At 39.8% G+C, this 20,585-nt stretch overlaps 2 protein-coding genes across 2 annotated transcripts in view; one reads left to right on the top strand and one right to left on the bottom strand.

Moving 5' to 3' along the window:
• Positions 1-8,896: 8,896 nt before the first annotated feature.
• LOC106081215 (uncharacterized) lies at positions 8,897-14,481 on the top strand. The gene is made up of 3 exons (XM_059365452.1): positions 8,897-8,901; positions 12,573-12,786; positions 14,217-14,481. The coding sequence occupies exons 1-3, from the start codon at positions 8,897-8,899 to the stop codon at positions 14,307-14,309; spliced, it is 312 nt and encodes a 103-aa protein (XP_059221435.1). The 3' UTR covers positions 14,310-14,481.
• Positions 14,482-14,579: 98 nt separating this feature from the next.
• Positions 14,580-20,585, bottom strand: part of LOC106081212 (uncharacterized) — a 44,228-nt gene continuing 38,222 nt past the window's right edge. Inside the window, exon 10 of the mRNA XM_013243021.2 lies at positions 14,580-15,404. Coding sequence (XP_013098475.2) covers positions 14,997-15,404 — 408 coding nt within the window. The 3' untranslated portion in view covers positions 14,580-14,996. The remainder of the gene's footprint in view (positions 15,405-20,585) is intronic.

The following is a 20,585-nucleotide window of genomic DNA, read 5'->3' on the forward strand; positions in this document are numbered from 1 at the left end:
TTGTAGAAATGCAAACATCGGAGCGTGCGGGTAATGTAATGTTTTCTAGAAAATATACCAAATTATTAGACATATGCTCAGGAAGGTGTAATGGCACACAAACACTATTCATTTCAAGGCGTAGTTCTCCAAGATTAACTACGGCTTTTTGCTTCCGCAAAAAGTCTACACCCAGCAGCGAAGGAGTCGTTCCTTTGACTATTAAAAACTCATGACATAGCGGAATATTACCAAGCTGGAATTTGAGTGTTGCTACAAACTCAGCTTTAAACGTCTCGCCACCGGGACCTCGTAGCAACACACTACAAGGACGTTTGGTAGCGGTTGAAGGAACGAACCGCAAATTAACAAGTGAAGCCGAAGCACCAGTGTCAACTATAAACTCTAAAGGTTGATTTTCCACAAGAGCTATGCAATGTAAGCTTTGGTCTCCCCAGGCACCAATGTTGAGCAATACCTCACCGTCAGGCACGCTATAAAGTTTATTGTCTGCATCCGGTAAACTTCCTGGTTCATGGCAATTATCCGCACCGGTGTTAAACGTCGCTTGGCAATTGACCGATTCCTTATTATTGTCGTTTGGAGCCTCAGTGTTATCCATCGACTTGGGCTCCTTCAAGTCGATGTCGGCTCGTTTCCCGACTTATTTTTGCTTCTATGATTTCTCGGCTTGTTATTACGTCGATCCAACCCTTCGGAGTCTACTTCCACGTTGTAGACATTTCGAGGTTTAGTTCTGGTGTCTTGCGCCTGAAGATCCATGGCGGTGCGCATAGCATCTGTTATAGAACTAGGACGGCTAGCCATAACCAAACTCTGGAGGTGTGTGTCATACAAGCCATCGATGAACTGATGCATAACTATTTGGGTTACGACTTCATTAGGCGCCCCCCTAAATGCATTCGTAGACAATCTTTCCAGTTCAGTTGCGTAATCCTGGATTGATTCTTTTGGAGACTGAACGCATTTACGGAAATGACGGTAGCTTGCCTGGGCGTCCAAAGAAAAGCGGTCTCGCATAACCTGCCGTACCTGTTCATACGTAGGGGGAGGTTGGCGAGGAATGGTGCCATACAAACTTAAAGCGCGTCCTCTTAAGTTGGACGTAACGGCTATAAGTGTCTCTGCTGCTGACCACTGATAAAAAATAGCGGCATCTTCCACTTGGCGCTCATAGTCACTCCACGAAGTTGTGCCGTCATAGGTCGATATATAATGGGGTTTAAAAGCTGGTTTGTTAGGAAGGTTATGGGAAGTAATATGGTTGTTCAACAACGGTCGTGCCATGGAAGGTTCCCGACAGATGTTTGGTTGATAATTAAAATGAAGGGGAGGTGCCATATTTAATCCGTTGGGCAAGGATTCCCCCAAAAAAATTTGGTCAAAACGGGGAAAGTTTGTGGTAGAATTACAATTTTCTTCGAACCTTGTTGCCCCTGGATGAGGAACTTGATGATAACTATGGTGAAATAAATTACCTGTGGCAGCGGGCACGTGATTGCCGATCTCGTGTAAACCCGGATTGTTCATGACTGGATTAATTGATTGATTTGGTGGGAGATAACTATGACCGTTCCAGATCGGACGATCACAATTAACTGTCGAAAAATTAATTTGATGGCCGTTCGCAATGGGTACAACGTTCTCTACCCTACGAACGTTATGACATGCATCAGTATGCCAGGCCGCGCTAGGTGACTGGTGTGCAATAGGCTGATCTGTTCCAGCATTCGCAGTTATGCCATGGTGTGATAAGATCTGGGAAGCAGGCGAAATGGAGCCACGTGAACTATGACTGATACGGGAGGATGGCCGTGATTCGGAGTGGGATGGAGAAGGGTTGGGGAATACTCCTTGGGTCATATACGCAGAATCCAGGGCAGTAGGGGGTCTCCTCTGTCCCATTTCATCGAGTCTCGCGGCCATCGTACTCTCCAGGCATCGAATATTTCTCATAAGCTCTTCATCTCTCTGTCGTTGGCTTTCCATCACTTCATCGATCGTTTGTTGAACCGTTCTAGTTATGGAGTTTAGAAAAGAAGAATTACTGGATCTTTTAGGCATGGTAAGGGCTTCTACAGGAGTCCGGACGTACCCCACACCTGACACCAATGTTGCGAATTCTCTTTATTAAACAAAATAAAAAAAAAAGGTTGACAATAATTTACAGATATTAAAATAAACAAATACTCGTTTAATATCGTTGTAATTATTGTGCTGCTGCTGCTGTTGATGGTTCCCGAGAGGTGTTGTTTTTGGTTTTTCGTTGGTTCGATCAAAGCGATGATGATGATGACTTAAAAAACCATGTGCGAACAACTTGCTTGCTTTACTTCTTAATCAGACTGCCCTTTTTTTACATTCCACCAAGCAAAAGAAAACAAAAGAAGAACAGGTTCTCTCCGGACTTCTACTTCCACTTGTTCCATAACAACTCTTTGTTTAACGAGGCGGATAAATTGGATTTACAATCTAATTACGTGAGAGAGCAACAGTAATCCAAAAGTGTGGCTCTCTGTTATGTATGACGTATGAATTCATTTAGTGCTTATTAAGTTCTATGATGATGATAGGTAGGCAATAACAATTCAATGAGCCCATCTCTTTTAAGAGATATATTTAGTGACGAAAACAATTAATGGTGTGTAATTGAATCCGGTTATAATTTTCGTAACAATATATATATATATATATATATATATATATATATATATATATAAAGAATATATAAAAACATAATGAGAGCTATATCTAATTGAAAATTTCAATCATTTTTTAATAGGATTAATTAAAAAATTAATTGAAAATTTCAATCATTCTTTTGTTTGAATATGCATTTTTTTTATTAAAATTTTTTTCAATTACTTTTTCAAAAAACGGTGATTGGTATTAGCATTTTCGTGATTAAAGCAGTTTCAATTAAAAAATTAATTGGATCAATTAATTTTGTGATTGAAATCGATTTTTAAATTTTCTCTGAAGAACCGGCTGCCATAGTAATGCTATAACTTTGTCGAAATGTTGAACGTATGGGCCAATTGAATCAATTAATTTTTTAATTGAAAACGACAAAAATTTCAATCAATGAATTCAATCATTGAAGCAATTATTGTTTTACTTGAAAATACATTTTTTTTCAATTTAATTGAAAATAAATTGAAGAACCGGCTGCCATAGTAATGCTATAACTTTGTCGAAATGTTGAACGTATGGGCCAATTGAATCAATTAATTTTTTAATTGAAAACGACAAAAATTTCAATCAATGAATTCAATCATTGAAGCAATTATTGTTTTACTTGAAAATACATTTTTTTCAATTAAATTTTTAATTGAAAATTATGTTGCATTTTTTTCTGTGTAGTACCCGCATATACTCTAACTGGCAGGAAGTAAGGGCAATTTATTTACTCCAATATGACAAGGCAAGTTTTCCGGCACTAAAGAATTATAGATCTAAAAGCATTACGTTTTTTCTAATAAGGACCATGAAGTGTCACGTGGATAATTTGATGAAGAGTAGAATAAACGGCAAATAACATGCCTAGATCAAAGGACGACCGGTGGAAACCTCTCTGACCGAAATTATACATAGGAGCGTGAATACCTCTGACTAGCTGTTTGACAGTATCAATACATTCCGAAGCAAAACGCAGCGTAAAGATGTCCCCTCAAAACTCGCAGCTCATTTGTATGGGTGGACCCTCTACAGAGTTCCACACATGTTCAAAAATCCGATCGTTAACCAAATCCTCCACTTGGGACCGATGATCTGGTGGAATCCTACCGGATGCACAGCCGATATTGATGACTGCATAAGTCAGCTCATCTCTGTTGTGCTTCCTTGCCATTGTGGCGTAAGAAGGCTTCGAGCTAAACTAAGTTTATTGACGGCAGTCCTTTGGCCTTCTCAGCTAAATCGTCTGCCCATTCATTCCCCCTCACACTGTTTTGGCGCAGCACTCAAATGATGCAGATCAGAGAAGGCGTTAATCTCCCTCTTACATTGCAGGACTGTTCATGACCTTACCTTCCTGATCGTTATATCCCTTATGACCATTTTACTTGGGGTCCTCGTGTTAGTACCACACCTCCTCACGCATTCCGTGATTGCCCGGATCTCCGCCTGCAGGACCGTATAATGGTCAGGCAGTCTAAAACAGATCTCAGTCCCTGGGTTCTCAATATAGACCCCTAGGCCCACTATGTTCTATAGCTTTGATCCACCCGTGCATTCCGTCAGTAACTGTACCGCTGGCAACAGTGCCTCATACTCGACGTCAAGTGTCGTCTCAGGTAGCCGATCGGAAACCTCTTCCCTTTCTTGCAGGTTTCCTATCGTCGCCTCTATTATGCCGCAATGGTATGAGCCGCTCCCAACCTCAATCCCATCGCCTTAAGTATCATGACCGCAGTGGCTGCCCGACACATAGTGGGGATTTCATAAATAACAATAAGGGAGGTTATCCTGGCGCAGAGGTTAGCATGTCCGCCAATGACACCAGACGCCAAACAAAAAACTTTCAGCGGTGGTTATCCACTTGCTAATACTGACTACATTTATGAATTCTCCTGCCTTGTTAAAATATCTCTACCAAGTGATGTCGATATGCGACAGGACGTTCGAACACGGCATAAGAGAGGAGAACCCTTATCATTGAGCTTAAACTTTAGTCGAACTGCTCCCATTGATGTGATAATAGTATTCCCTGTTCCAGGGCTGTGGAATCGAGTTTTTGAGGCCGGAGTCGGACTATTGAGCCGGAGTCGGAGTTGAGCACGTAAGGCCTGACCCCGAACCAGGATGTTGTTCCAGGATGATGAGGTCGAGATGCGTGGCGGATAGTTTGAAGTCTCTGGATAGGCTCCGGGTCCACCAAGTGACGCTGACATGGATTCCTGGACATAAGGGATTCTAGGAAATGAAAGCGCAGACGAGTGCGCCAGGAGAGGTTCATCTACGCTGGGCGGACCATCCACCGGATTTGCCTACGTGCCATTTATCGAGCTACTGAACACAGTAGAGGGGATGGCCAGAGCAGTGTCGGTGGCAAAATGGGACTCGGTGGATGATTGCCGGACTGCAAAGGCGATCTCACCTGTCATAGACCGGAGGAGGACGAGAGAGTTGCTGGCGTTCGATAAGAGGCCGATGAGTACCTTAGCAGGGGTCATAACCGGGCACTGTGCCATAGGCCGCATGAAAATACCGCACAATGACTTCTGCAGGAATTGTCTCGATGAGGATGAGGAGGAGACTATCGAGCACTTGCTATGTTCATGTCCGGGTATGCAAGGACGTAGGCTCTCCTTTCTGGGGATCCGTTTCTTCTGCGATTTGGTTGAACTCGTCTGGGAGGCCACCGTAGCGCAGAGGTTACCATGTCAGCCTATGACGCTGAACGCCTGGGTTGGAATCCTAGCGAGAACATCATAAACATTTTTTCAACGATGGTTATCCCTTCCTAATGTTGGCGACATTTGTGAGGTACTGTACCATCTGGTATAGCAGCCAAGTAAAAACTTCTCCACAAAGAGGTGTTGCATTGCGGCACGCCGTTCGCCTCGTCTATAAAAAGGTGGCCCCTTACCATTGAGCTTAATCTAGAATGGGACAGCACTCAGTGGTATGTGAGAAGATTGCCCCTGTTCTTTAATGGAATGTTCATGGGCAAATTTGCAATTTTTTTATGTCAGTCACTCTTCAGCCTTCAAAAGTTTAGATATGGAGCTGCAATTTTACACAGAGGCGTATTTCGTTTATACGCAGGTTAAGCTCTTGAACGGGACAAGTCGGATCACATCGATGTTCTAATTTAGGGTCTTGAGCACGTCAACGGCGCATTTATTATCCGATTTCGCTGAAACTTGGAAAAGAGAGTTGTACTAGAGCCCCCGATGTTCAAACCGAATATGGTCCATATCGGGCTATATTAAATATAGCTGCCATATAGACCGATTTGTCGATGCATGGTCCAGAGAACACAAAAGCCGCATTTATTGCCCGATTTCACTGAAATTTGGAATAGTGACACCCAATGTTTGAACGGAGTATGGTTCAGATCGGACTTTTTTTTGAATAAAGCTATATATGTATACCGATCTGCGCCCGGCACGGCATAGCTGTGAGCATCACACAGTTACCGGGCGGAGAGTCTCAGTGAGAGGTCTGGTGGCACTAGCTCTTGCACAAATACTGAATGCCTATGATGCTTGATATGCCAACGCGAGTTATTGGCGCCTTTAAATAACCACTGGCCAACCTGTTCCCGCGGCTGTCGGTCCGGAACGTACTTGCTCAGCTTGCTACAGGAGCTTGACGAGGATAGCCACCTACACATGAAAATGTGGCTACAACAACAACCACAACAACCGATCTGCGGTTTCAGCATATATAAGCCGCATTTATGACTGTATTTTGAAATCTGGAGTGAGCTGGACAAATCCACTAGATATCCGAACCGAGTATGGTCCACTCCAGAACACACTTGCATACAGCTGTCATATAGACCGATCTGTCGACTTAGGGTCCTAAGCACCTACAAAGCAAATTTATTATCCAGTTGGATTATGCCACCCGATATCCGAACCGAGTATAGTAATTATAGTATGTTATTCCATATAAGTTATTCCATAACTTATAGTCTGCAGCAAATCTTATTTAGATATACCACTGACATACAGATTAAGTATGAGGCAGCCACAGCGGCTATGAGACTTTAGACGATGGAAGAATGGTTAGAGGATAGGAACAGGTCATACCATCGCGGTATAATCGAGGCGACCATAGGAAACCTGGAAGGAATGGAAGAGGTTTCCTATCGGATATCTGAGACGACGCTTGAAGTCACAGCTGCCATCGGTACCGTCTTGGATTGACGGAAATCTGTTTTTACCATCTGATAGTGCATGCTACATGGATATATTGAAACAAGGGCAGAAAACTGGACTGGTTGTTTACAATGAAGACTCAGAAACCGGCTGACTAACCATTTAGCATCTCTATGAGCTGTATGTTGTCCATAAAGACGATAACAACCAAGACGCTGAAGTCGAGGACAGTGATGGAGTGTAAGAAAGAGATTTACGACATCTCTCTGTTTGGCAAAATTCGCATCATTTGGGTGCTGGGGCAATACGCAGTAAGAGTAAGAACGGAAAAGGCAGACGACTTGGCTGGAAGGGCCAGAGGATTGCCATTAATAAACTTGGTAAATGCGAAGCCTCTCAAGACGAAGCAGTACGACTTAAGTGCGGGGCATGGAACGCAAGTAGCTCTGTGGAATAGATATGAGGTTAAAAGGACAGAATTAATCCAATGAAGAAATTTGGATGGCGACAATGCTGAAGGAAGATAAGAACGAGTTCTGTACGGTTCTTGGTACCATTAAGGTACACCTAGGACAACTTGGGCAGAAGAGGTGACGCAAGTGACAAAGCTTGTTGGATATTATGGGGCCGGGGAGGACTTCACAGGCACCACATCCCAAACTTTTATACTGGAATCATTCCCAAAAAAAAAAAAAAAACATTCCTTGATTGGCTTATCATGTCTCACAGATCTGACATTTTTTAAATACCGTGCTACACACAACATTCGCTCACTCTTAACGAGACACCCTTTACACACCACACTAGTATTGATGGCTAAATTGCCGGTTACAGGTATACGCAAGCAATAGTTGAAAGTACTCCCTCCCAAATATGAATGGGGAGCTAAGTGTTCCGCGAAGACAAACACACACATGTCTCTTCGATGGACATACCACATCGGCCAGCAATAATGCAGGTCCCCAAAAATATATGCGAAAGACAATAAACCCGGCAGGCAATTATTGTGGTAGTGTAGACAAATACAAGACTCAAAAACTTAATTTGGGGCACATACCACGCCTCTGAGTCTGAATGTGAGTCGTTGCGCTTGGTTGGATGTTGAATGGGTTAGTTTGGCCGCCTGTCTGGCCCTCATGGTTGCAAGTTGCATGTTGATGTCGCATAAAATGAAATTATTTACATAACTCATATTAGAGCATTAGGCTAAAAAAAAGTTTACATTCACCTCACGAGGAGCCTTTCGAATATTTTTTTACTTAGAGCTACACACAGGCATGAACACACAGCATTAAATCTAAATAAAGGACTAGGAAAGGCGAGAGTCTAAGAGACCATTTTCAGTGATTTAATGAAGACATTTTTTCAATGAAAAAAAAAAAAGAAAAAAAATGTCTTTGCCTTATTAACGCTGCTACATCCTAATCTATTTAACCTAGATTCTTTTTTAAGAAATTTATGTGTTTAGAATGGCCATCAAAAACTCATTTCCTTTAAGAATTTAATTTTAAAATATATTAACCCCACAACTAATTTCTGCAAATTATCGCACAAAAGTGTGAATAACAATTCCATGAGCAAACAAAAAAAAAACAAAATTACCTCATAACGAGCTGTGCTAAATTGTGTTCATAATGCGTAACCACCTGTTGGCCAAAATCTAATGGTAATTCGTGTTAATCGGCCAATGAAGTAAGTAACACCAAATGCATACAACAAGAAAAACAAACCAAACGTACAACCCTATAAGAAAAAAATATTTTATCTAATTCATTATAGCACTTTCACTAGCAGCTGGTAACACCACTGTCCAAGGGGAATTTGGGACCACCCCAAATGGAGTAGTAAATAAGGCCAATAACGTGATTTCAAAATATGACCAAAATGTCGATTCAATTACAAATGGATTTTTTTGCCAATATCAGTCACTTAAATGAGCGCCTATTTCATTTTCACATTACCTACCTACCATCTTTGAGCAATGCATTTCAATTAAGGAGGGGTGAAAACCAAATGGTTATTTAATAGTTGCTATTTGAAGACATTATTTAAGGGGTAATGACAATATGAAGTATGTGAAGAGCATGTATATGAAGAACAAACGGGGCAAATACATTTTTATACCCATTATCCAAGGATGGGCAAATATTCATTTTGCCATTCCTTTTCTGACACATCGAAACATTGATTATCATCGTAGTCCTATGTACCCGTTATGCTATAACTTTAAGCTATACTGACCTCCTTCTTACTCCTTTCCGTAACAATCACGTTTTCCCACGATCCGGATCTCTCCATAGGATTTTCGTTGTCCTACCGACCGTTTTTCTGTTCCAGTGTGCATGTACCACTAGAACAGAAAAACATCCGCCCTAACTCGGACTGCGTCGACCCGAAAAAGTCAACCAACCATGTTTATTGATGCCAGTCCTCTGGCCTTCATTGCCAAATCATATGTTCTTTCATTCTCCCTTACTTCACCATGGCCCGGCGCGCAAACTATGCAGATCGTGCCATCCTCAGAGAAGGCGTTAATCAGTCTTGGAGTATAAGAACTCCAAGACTGCAAGTGACCTTTATTGACCGTAAAGATGTTCACACTCGACGTCCTCGCGTTAACACCATACCATCTCCAGCAATCCGTGATCCGGATCATCAGCTGCAGAACCATATTATTGTCACGCAGTCGGACACAGATCTCAGTGCACATGTAACACTGGAACAGAAAAACGTTCGTCGCCTATGCCCTTAACTCAGACCGCGTCGACCCGAAAGTGTTAACCAACCAAATTTATTGATGCCAAATCATATGCTCCTTTATGGCACGGCATTCAAACCATGCAGTTCGTGCCATGCCCAGAGAAGACATTAATCTTCTTCTTATACTCCAAGACTGCAAGTGACCTTTGTTGTCCGTAAAGATGTTCACATTTGGCATTCTCGCGTTAACACCATACCACCTCAAGCAATCCAATGATCTCGCAGTCGGGCACAGATCTCAGTTCCTGGGACTTCAATGTAGTCTTCCATATCCAATCTGTCCTCAAGCTTATAACCATCCGTATAGGATCAACTTCCATATGGCAATACTAGAGTTCCGTACTTCCAAGATTGTGCCGCTGGCAACAGTGTCTCGCACTCCACCTCAACTGTCTTGTTAGGTATCCAATACGAAACCTCTTCCATTACTTCCAAGTTTCCTATCGTCGCCTCGATTATACCGCGTTGGTATGACTTGCTCCTATGCTCAATCCATTCTTCCATAGCCATAAGACTTATAGCCGCAATGGCTGCCCGCACCTAATCTGTATGTCGGATGTCGAGAATAGTCTTCAAAGCCCTTGGAAGCGTGGTCCTCTTCGCTCCGCCTATGCCAAGACAACATGTTCTCTGAACTTGTTGTATGATCCTTATGTTGCACTTTTTCTCCATAGCAGTCCACCAAACTACTGAGACGTAAGTAAGTATTGGTCTTATCACGCTCCGGTAGAACCATTGGACTATCCTCGGATTCAGGTCCTATTTCGAGCCTATGGTCCGTTTACATATTGTGGGCCTTCTAGGTGTGACGTCTTGGCATCGAAGAATCGTTCTATTTTATGCACAGCCTCGTGCAGCGCAGTTTCCACCAACCTTCCATTGACATAGCCATGCTGTTTGTAAAGGGTGACTTTTTAGCTATTATCTTTTTGGTAATACTGGTTTAAACAGAAATTTCATCGCGCGCTTCTTCCATTGAGCGACGAAGCTCAATGAGTACGTAAATAAACAAAACTGTCAATTTTGAATGAATATCAACCAAAAGCATTACAAGAGCTACCAATACACCCAGAAAAAGTCACAGTTTGATGCGGTTTATGGGCTGATGGCATCATTGGACCGTACTTCTTCAAACATGATGCGAATTGTAGCATAATTGTGAATGGTGAGCGCTACTGTCAGATGAAATCTGCAAGACCCTTTCGGCACTTCTGCAAAGCTGGTTCCTATCCTTAACCCTTGGAAGTATTATAACATCGTCTGTGTAGCAAACGGGTTCAACCCTCTCTTCAGGCAGCATCCGTAATAGGTCATTTATGGTGGTCACCCAAAGGAGTGGCGATAAGATGCCCCCTGTGGCGAAACTTTCTCCCTTATATTTATGTCAAGGGACCTTAGCATCTGGTTTATCCAGTCTCTAAGGACCAGGTCCACTCGGTTTTGGTCTAAGGATTGGATCAGTGTGTCGCTCCGCACATTGTTAAAGGCCTCATCGATATCAATACATACCGGCAATGTGACGTCTTGGCATCGAAGACTTCTTCTATTTTATGCACAACCTCGTGCAGCGCAGTCTCCACCAACCTTCCATTGACATAACCATGTTGTTTGTAAAGGGTGACTTTTTAGCTATTATCTTTTTGGCAACACTGGTTTAAACAGAAAGTTCATCGCGCTTCTTCCATTGAGCGACGAAGCACAATGGGTACGTAAATAAGCAGAATTGTCGATTTTGGAGTGAACATCAGCCAGAAGCATTGCAAGGGCTACCAATGCATCCAGAAAAATTCAATGTTTGATGCGGTTTATGGTCTGGTGGCATCATTGGACCGTACTTCTTCAAACATGATGCAAATCGTAACATAACTGTGATTGGTGAGCGGTACTGTGAGAAGATATCCAATTTTTTTTTGCCCAAAATATAAGAGCTTAACTGGCATGACATGTGGTTTTAACAAGACGGTACCACATGCCGTGTAACACGTGTAACAATGGACTTATTGAGAAGCGAGTTCGATGAACATTTTATTTCACGTTCGGGACCGGTCAATTGACCGCCTAGATCACGGGATTTAACGCCTTTAGACTAAATTTTGTGGGACTATGTTAATGCTCATGTCTGTACAGACAAGCCCAAATCAATTGACGCATTGGAAGACAACATTGTGAGATACCAGCCGCAATGTTGGAAAGAGTATGCCAAAATTGGGCTAAGCGGATGGACCATATGAGGCGCAATCACGGTCTACATTTGCATGAAATTATCTTTAAACATTAAATTATATAGGCCGTACTATCTTTAGTCTTATAGTTCTGTAGACCTTTGGTGTTGCATAACTTGCCTTGCCGGGCTTTGGTATTAATATCTCGCTTGGGTTTTTTTAAGTAGCACGGAATTTCTGACTTAGATTTCCTTTTGTGCGCTCTAAGTTACTCTAATTACTGGCTTAGGTGTATGTCCAAAGTGGCTTACCTAACCTTAGTCAAAATGTTATTTGTTGAAACTACAAACTATATTTTTTGGCTATCAGGAATAATAAGCTTTAAAAAGTTAAGCAAATTTTGTGGCTAAAACAGCAGATTTTGCTAGTTGAACAAATTAAATACTCATATGATTGCTAACACAGCAGTCATGTCTGCTTCCCATTTTCAGAAAACAAAAACTGCTGTTTAAGCTACATTTTTTGATGTTTTCGATGAAAAATTTCTTTAAGTGTCTCATCACAACTGCATAATTGAATTAATAGGTTACGTAATAGGCTGCAATCGAGCCCAAGAGACCCCAATGTCTAGTCGAACATGTTAACCGGGCTCTTTAGTTACCAGATGAAAACCCATACAAATATTTATTATGTAGCCGGTATATAAAAATTTGTTGTTTGTCTTTCATTAACTTGATTGAAAAAAAAAACACCATCAAAACTAAATTTTTAACTTTAGTGGTAATAATTTCCCATTTATTTTTTTCTTTCCTTATTTTAGGTCCCAACAGTGTTCACTTGTCCTTTTAGTCATTTTTGCCATAGCTTTAGTTGTGGGACGACCACAACTAAATCGCTACCAACATATAGCGGTCATAGAGAATGATGCCTGGGAACAATCATTACCTGGAGAGCTGAGAAATCCATTCTACAAAACACCGAGAGTAAGAAGCGCTTTGGCGAAATCATCGTGGTTCGGACCAGGAGAAACACCGGTAATTAAATAAGTAAAAAGGCGTTCTGTTGGCTGGGCCGACTTTTTGATTCCTTATTCCATGGATGCTTATTCTATAAGCCCATATTCTACACAAGCATTGAGAGTCCTATACAACATCTCATTACAAATATTTGCTCAAGCTGCATTTAGTCCGATATAGACCAATGTGATGAGGAGGTTAAAAGTTTGAACGCCACTCAGTTTTCCAATGTTCTGATAAATCAACTTTAATGAGAAGAAGTTAAATCGGGGGATCCGTCTATATGACAGATATCCAAATATAGTCACACTTACACCATATTCGATGCAGATTCGGATGGTTGTTGTTGTAGTAGTAGCCACATTTGCATGTGTTGTTGGCGATCCTCGTCAAGCTTATAGGCGAACAAGCTCGTTCCGGTCCACCGACCGATCGCCGCGGAAACATTATGGCCATTGGTTATTTAAAGGGTATTTGTGGAAGCAGATGAGGCAGTACTTGGAGTATTTGAGAGAAAGATTCTTCATAAAATTTATGGACCAGTTTGCGTTAATGGAGAATATAGGCAATATATCAACCACAAGCTGTATGACGACGATAGCATAATTACACGCATCAAAATATAACGGCTGCGTTGGCTAGGTCATGTTGTCAGAATGGATGAAGAAACTCCAGCAAAGAAGTCTTTTGAAGGCAAATAGTGGGCGACACCTCGAAACTTGGTGTCAGAGATTTTATAATGAGTGCAGAAGATCGAGGCGCTTGGAACGCTATTCTACGCTAGGCAAGTGGAACAAATGTTCTGTCATAGCCAATTAAAGTAAAGTAGGTAATAAGTCGATTGCGGATACGATAATTAGATCCCGGATTTTATTGATACAACGATCACAATCATCGTTCATAGTATGAACATTTTTCTTTTAGTGTTAAATTTTTTATATTTCATGAAGTTATTCTCTGTTACTTACTTGCAATGGTAAGTGCCGACTCCTAGCTGCATCGTTTCGTTGACAACATCCTTCCATTTCACTATTCTTGTAATACACGATCTTTCCGCTTTTCCCACGAGACATCAGCATGGAACTATGTATTGTGATTTGCTGTAGGTTTATTCTGTTTGGCGCATTCTTCTATTCATTAGCATTACGACACTGCTGTTTATTTACATCCTTAAATAAATAGCCTACTGTATATCTTTTTAACAATCTAACAGAATACTTAAAACAAAACATAGGTAATATTCAATACCAATTATTTAAAAACTATGTACTTACATAAAGTTTACAAAAAAACGAGTTATACAATTTTCTTTTTTTATTAAATATATATATTAAATAAAAAAATAATTTTAAGCCATTCATATTTTTTAAGATTTTTATAAAACAATTCTTAAAATATTCTTATATTCTTATATTTTCTTTCTTATATTTTTGTTTTTCTTTTTTCAGGTATTGGATAGACAAGCTGAAAAAATCTCTCGACGAGAAATCTACAATGTTCTAAGTCATGCTGGTCTCATAGAAAGAAGAAAATTTTTCTAAATTTCATCTCAGCAAGAGCCGTGGCTAATTGTTGTCGAAAATAATGTGAATAATAATAATTATTTTTATCAAAATAGCATATATTTAGGAAATTTTGAATTGTCTTGTATATATATATTCCCGGATTCTCTTAAATAAAAATGTCTATTCATTTCATTCATACTTAATAGGAAGCTAGGCGACAAAAAAAAACAAAATTTTAATTGTCAAATAAACTTGTATGCATATCATAATTACCTTAATAAATCAAAACTATATAAAAATACAAAATTCAAAATAAAGTCATAGAATTAAGACCTAAAGAAAAACAACAGCAACTAGTTTTATTACAACATATGATGACATAGGAAGTGGCGCTATACAGCTATAGAGAAGCTATAAAGAAGGCGTGGTGGTCTTATTGCTCAGCTTACCATTGAGGATACAAATAAAAAGTGAACAACTTTTAGTTCTATGGCTTATCAAGAAATCTATGACAGTTATTTAGATAAAATTCATAAATACATATTAATTTACAATGGGGTTAGTTTAAAACTATAAAAGATTAATTAACTATTTCCATTTAGAGAGTTGAAATAGCTAAGCCATTGAACTAAAAGCCAGTAATTTTGAAATTTAAAAATTAAATTAAGTCTAACTCAATGTGAGTTTAGACAATAGCTTAATAATCTTAAAATTGCAAACTTCTTAAAAATCCAAATGTATGGTTTGTTTCGCTATTAACCGTAGTCTTGTCTCCTCCAAGTCTTCGTTGGCGGGCATATCTTCAGATTTGACTTTATGTATGCGCTTCAGTTCTTCGGCTTTTCGCATTAGATCTTTGCGTATATTATTGTTGACGTTATTGGTGGCAGGTGAGGCATCATCTTCATCATCTGAATGGTTGCCCCCAAAACCATTTGTTGTAGTGCCATTACCATTAAGACGTGTTGACAAAGCATCGCCGCCGCCGACATCATCATCAGCATTGTTATGGTGGGAGTTTGTTTGACTACTGCTGCCAGTGGCGCTAGCAACTTTTTTAACCATGGACATTAGAAAATCTTCACACATGAGACTCATGGGGGGCATAGTATGGGTGGACATGTCGATTAGCTAAAATGGCAAATATTTTGAGAAATTTGAAAGAAAATTAAGAATAAATACTAACGAATTATGGATGAAGACACATAACACTGTTACAACAACAGATCGTAGAGGCCAATAGTTTTTCTTTTTATAGCCACCACCATAAGATGGAGGTGTACTAATCTAGTCAGTCCGTTTGTAGGTTCGGTTAGGTAAGGACCCCATAAAGTATATATATTCTTGATCGTGTCGACATTCTGAATCGAACTAGCCATGCCCTTCCGTCCGTCTGTCTGTCGAAATCACGATAGCGGTCGAACGCCTAAAGCTAGACACGTGAAATACTTCTAATTGATGTAGGTCATTGGAGATTGCAAATGGACCATATCGATTCAGATTTGGATATAGCTTCCGATCTCCCGATTTGGCTTCTTGAGCCCCTGGGAGCCGCAATTATTGTCCTTTTTGGATGAAATTTTGCACATAGTGTTCCGTTATGACTTGCAACAATTGTGAAAAGTACAGTCCAAATCGGTCTTTAACCTGATATAGCTCCCATATAAACCAATCTCCCGATTTGACTTCGTAAGCCCCTGGAAGCCTCCATTTTCATCCGATTTGGCTGAAATTTTGCACATAGTGTTCAGTCATGGCTTCAAACAAATGTAACAAGTACGGCCTAAATCGGTCGACAACCTGATATAGCTCCCATATAAACCGATCTCCCGATTTGATTTCCTGAGCTCATACAAGCAACAATATATGTCCGATTTGGCTGAAATTTTTGTAAATGGTGTTCTGTTATGACTTCCAACAAATGTACCAAGTACGGTCTAAATCGGTCTATAACCTGATATAGCTCCCATATAAACCGATCTCCCGATTTGACTTCCTGAGCTTTTACAAGCCGCAATATTTGTCCTATTTGGCTGAATTTTGCACATAGTGTTCGGTTAAGAACCGATTTTTTCCCATTTCCCATATTTTAGCAGAATCCTTGGTTGTGGGTTCCCAAGATTCTAAGCATGCTTTACTAGTTTTAAAATATATTTAAAATCTTTTACCACAGTTTTTCCAGCATAGCATAAAAGAAAAATTTTTGTTTAATATTTACAACTATTGTGCTGACTTTCATTTTTCACTTCTATTTCACTTTCGAGGCGAGCTAAATGATCATAGGATGGGGGTATACTAATTTCGTCATTCTGTTTGTAACACCTCGAAATATGCGTCTAACACCCCATAAAGTATATATATTCGTGGTCGTCATGACATTCTAAGTCCGTCCATATGTCCGTCCGTCCATCCGTCTGTCAGTGGAAAGCACGCTAACTTTCGAAGGAGTAAAGCTAGGCGCTTGATATTTTGCCCAAATACTTTTTATTAGTGTAGGTCGGTTGGGATTATAAGTGGGCCAAATCGGTACACGTTTCGATATAGATATCATATAAACCGATCATGGGTCTTGACTTCTTTAGCTTTTAGAGGGCGCAATTCTTATCCGATTTGACTGAAATGTTGCACGAGGTGTTTTGTTATGACTTCCCCCAACTGTGCTTAGTATGGCGCAAATCGGTACATAACCTGGTATAGCTGCCATATAAACCGATCTTGAGTCTTGATTTCTTCAGCCTCTAGAGGGCGCAATTTTCCTCCGATTTGACTGAAATTTTGCACGCGGTGTTTTGGTATTACTTCTAAAAACTGTGCTAATCATGGTGCAAATCGGTTCATAACCTGATAAAGCTGCCATATAAACCGATCTTGGATCATGACTTCTTGAGCCGCTGGAGGGCGCAATTCTTATCCGATTTGGCTGAAATTTTGCACGCGATGCTTTGCCCAAATCGGTAAATAACCTGATATAGCTGCCATATAAACTGATCTGGGGTCTTGACTTTTTCAGCAATTTTTATCCGATTTGGCAGAAATTTTGTACAACGGCTTCTCTCATGACCTTCGACATACGTGTCTAATATGGTCTGAATCGATCCATTGCTTGATACAGCTCCCATAAAAACCGATCTCCCGATTTTGCTTCTTGTTTTTTTTTAATTTTTTATACCCACCACCGTAGGATAGGGGGTTTATTCATTTAGTCATTCCGTTTGCAACACATCGAAATATCAATTTCCGACCCTACAAAGTACATATATTTCGAATCGTCGTAACATTCTAAGATGATTTAACGATGTCCGTGTGTCTGTCTGTCTCTCCGTCCGTCTGTTGTAATCACTCTACAGCTTTTTAAAATTGAGATATTGAGCTGATACGTCTTTCTGATCCACGCTGGTTAAGTTCTTGAACGGGCCAAATCGGACCATATTTAGATATAGCTGCCATATAGACCGATCTGCCGATAAAGGGTCTGAAGCCCATAAAAGATTTATTTATTACCCGATTTTGCAGAAATTTGAAACAGTGTAATATTTTAAACCTCCCCATACCTGACCTAAATATGGTTCAGATCGGACTATATTTAGATATAGCTGCCATCAGACCGATCTCCGGATAAACGGTCTGAAGCCCATAAAAGCTTTATTTTTTATCCGATTTCGCTGCAATTTGAAATAGAGAGTTATTTTAGGCCTCTTGACATCCAACCCAAATATATTTCAGATCGAACTATGTTTAGATATAGCTGCCATCTAGACTGATCTGCTAATAAAGGGTCTGAAGCCCATAAAAACTTTACTTTTCATCCGATTTCGCTAAAATTTGAAACAGTGAGTTGGTTTAAGCCACCCAACATCCGACCGACATATGAGTCAGATCAGATATAGATATAGCTATATAGATATAGCTGTGATATAGACTGATCTTCCAATTTAGGGTCTTAAAAAGTATATTTATTGTCTGAATATGTTACTTGTATATCAGTTCTCAGGGCGTGAATAAAATATGATCGAGCACAGCACCTATTAAGATATAACTACTGATATAGGATGATTATTATATCCTTGTTTAGTTTGGTTCATATCGATCCAGATTTGGTTATAGGGTGTCATTTAGAATGACCTCTCGATTTAAAGTCTTGGCCCTATAACAAGCGCAGTTATTATCCGATTTAGTTGAAATTTGACGCAGTGACTCATGTTTGGCTTTTCTACGTCCATGTCCTATATGTTTCAGATCGGTTTATATTTGGACATACCTGCCAAAAAGACCAATATTTTGTTCTTCCTAATATATATAAGTAACTGTTTTATGTTTTTTGGACCACTCAATGTCCGTACCAATTTTGAGTGCATAAGTTATCCAATTTTCACCGGATTATGCCGATTATATACCCGAGGTGGTGGGTATCCAAAGTTCGGTCCGGCCGAACTTAATTCCTCTTTACTTGTTAAATATTTCGTTAAGTAGCCGTTGAGTGGAGCGGACGTATTTTCATTTCGCTGAAAGAAAAATATCCGTATCTCAGAATAGGTACTACCTTTAAAGAAAAAATTTTACAGCCATACAGATTACAAGCGAGGCAGCCACTGCGGCTATGAGACTTAAGGCTATGGGATAATGGATTGAGAATAACAGCAGCTCATACCATTGCGGTATAATCGAGGCGCCGATAGGAAACCTGGAAGGAATGGACGGGGTTTCCGATCGGATACCTAAAACGACACTTGAGGTCGAGTGCGAGGCACTGCCGGATTAATATCCGCACCCTCTTATCGAACCAACCTAACCCAACCTACAACGATTGTGCTGACTTTCATTTTTCTCTTCTAATTCCCTTTCAAGACGAGCTCAATGACCAAAAAAAATTGTTTTCTCTTTCCTTGATTTTTTAAAATTTTCGTTTAATGTGGCCTTTTGTAATTTTAAACATAAAAACTGCGTTTTAGAGATTTTTCTAAAAATATCTCTACATAATTTATTTATCCTGTGCGTTTCATGCATTTCTACGAATTTTTATTTATCAAGATGACTATGGTTATGATGATGATGATCTTCATCACAATTAATTACAATTTGAATACGGGGTCACACTCAGTTGGTGTCCATGCTTACAAAAGGCCTCGACGCTTAAAGCGCAGCTTCAATGATCGGTGGCTTGGTTAAGCAGTCAGTCAGTGATTAAAAGTAATTAAATCAAACATGTCTTACAATTAGTCACTTTTCATTTCGGGCTATGAAATTTCAAAAAATAAAAAAAACAAATAAAAATTAACAAAAACAAAACGAAAATAATAATACTGCACTAAATTGAGGGGGAAATTAGTAATCTTGAGTCTTGTGGAGTGGAGCAGAGTAATATATGGGTTTTGTGAGCTATAACAAGCAATATTTGGTTTAAACAGGTTCTCATTGAAAGGGCAAATGAACGAAAACACTTTAACAAAATTGTTTATAATTGTTCTCGAAAGAAATAACACTGGTCTACGGATAATTTGTAAAAATTCTGGAAAATTTGACAATAGGATGCTAAAGGTGTTCGATAAACGGCCAGATTTAGTCAAACATTTTTCGCTTAAAAGCAAAAATGTGATTTTCGTTGCTATATTATCTGCTGTTAGAAATTTGAGAAATGAGTACGCTAAAGTTTGTTCGGGTACTTTTCTAGTTACAATACACAGAGAGAAAGAACAATCTTTATTCTCTTTTTGGTACCACCACCAAAGTATATTAATATTATAATTCCGTTTGCAACACATTGAAATATCCATTTCCGACCCTATAAAGTATTTATATTCTTGATCGTCGTAAAAATCTGAGACGATCTAGCCATGTTCAACCGTCTGTCTGTTGAAATCACGTTACATTTGAAAACAAGTAAAAGCGTGCTAAGTTCGGCTGGGCCGAATCTTATATACCTTCCACCATGGAGCGCATTTGTCGAGTTCTTTTCCCGGCATCTCTTCTTAGGCAAAAAATGATATAAGAAAAGATTTGCTCTGCTATTAGAGCGATATCAAGATATGATCCGGTTTAGACCACAATTAAATTATATGTTGGAGACCCGTGTAAAACGTCAACCAATTCGAATAAGAATTGCGCCCTTTGTGGGCTCAAGAAATAAAATAGAGAGATCGATTTATATGGCAGCTGTATCGGGCTATAGACCGATTCAGACCATAATAAACACGTATGTTGATGGTCATGAGAGGATCCGTTGTAAAAAATTTCAGGCAAATCGGATAATAATTGCGACCTCTAGAGGCTCAAGAAATCAAGACCCAAGATCGGTTTATATGGCAGCTACATCAG

This window comes from Stomoxys calcitrans, chromosome 3 (genome assembly GCF_963082655.1).
Source record: "Stomoxys calcitrans chromosome 3, idStoCalc2.1, whole genome shotgun sequence".
NCBI classification, from domain to species: domain Eukaryota; kingdom Metazoa; phylum Arthropoda; class Insecta; order Diptera; family Muscidae; genus Stomoxys; species Stomoxys calcitrans.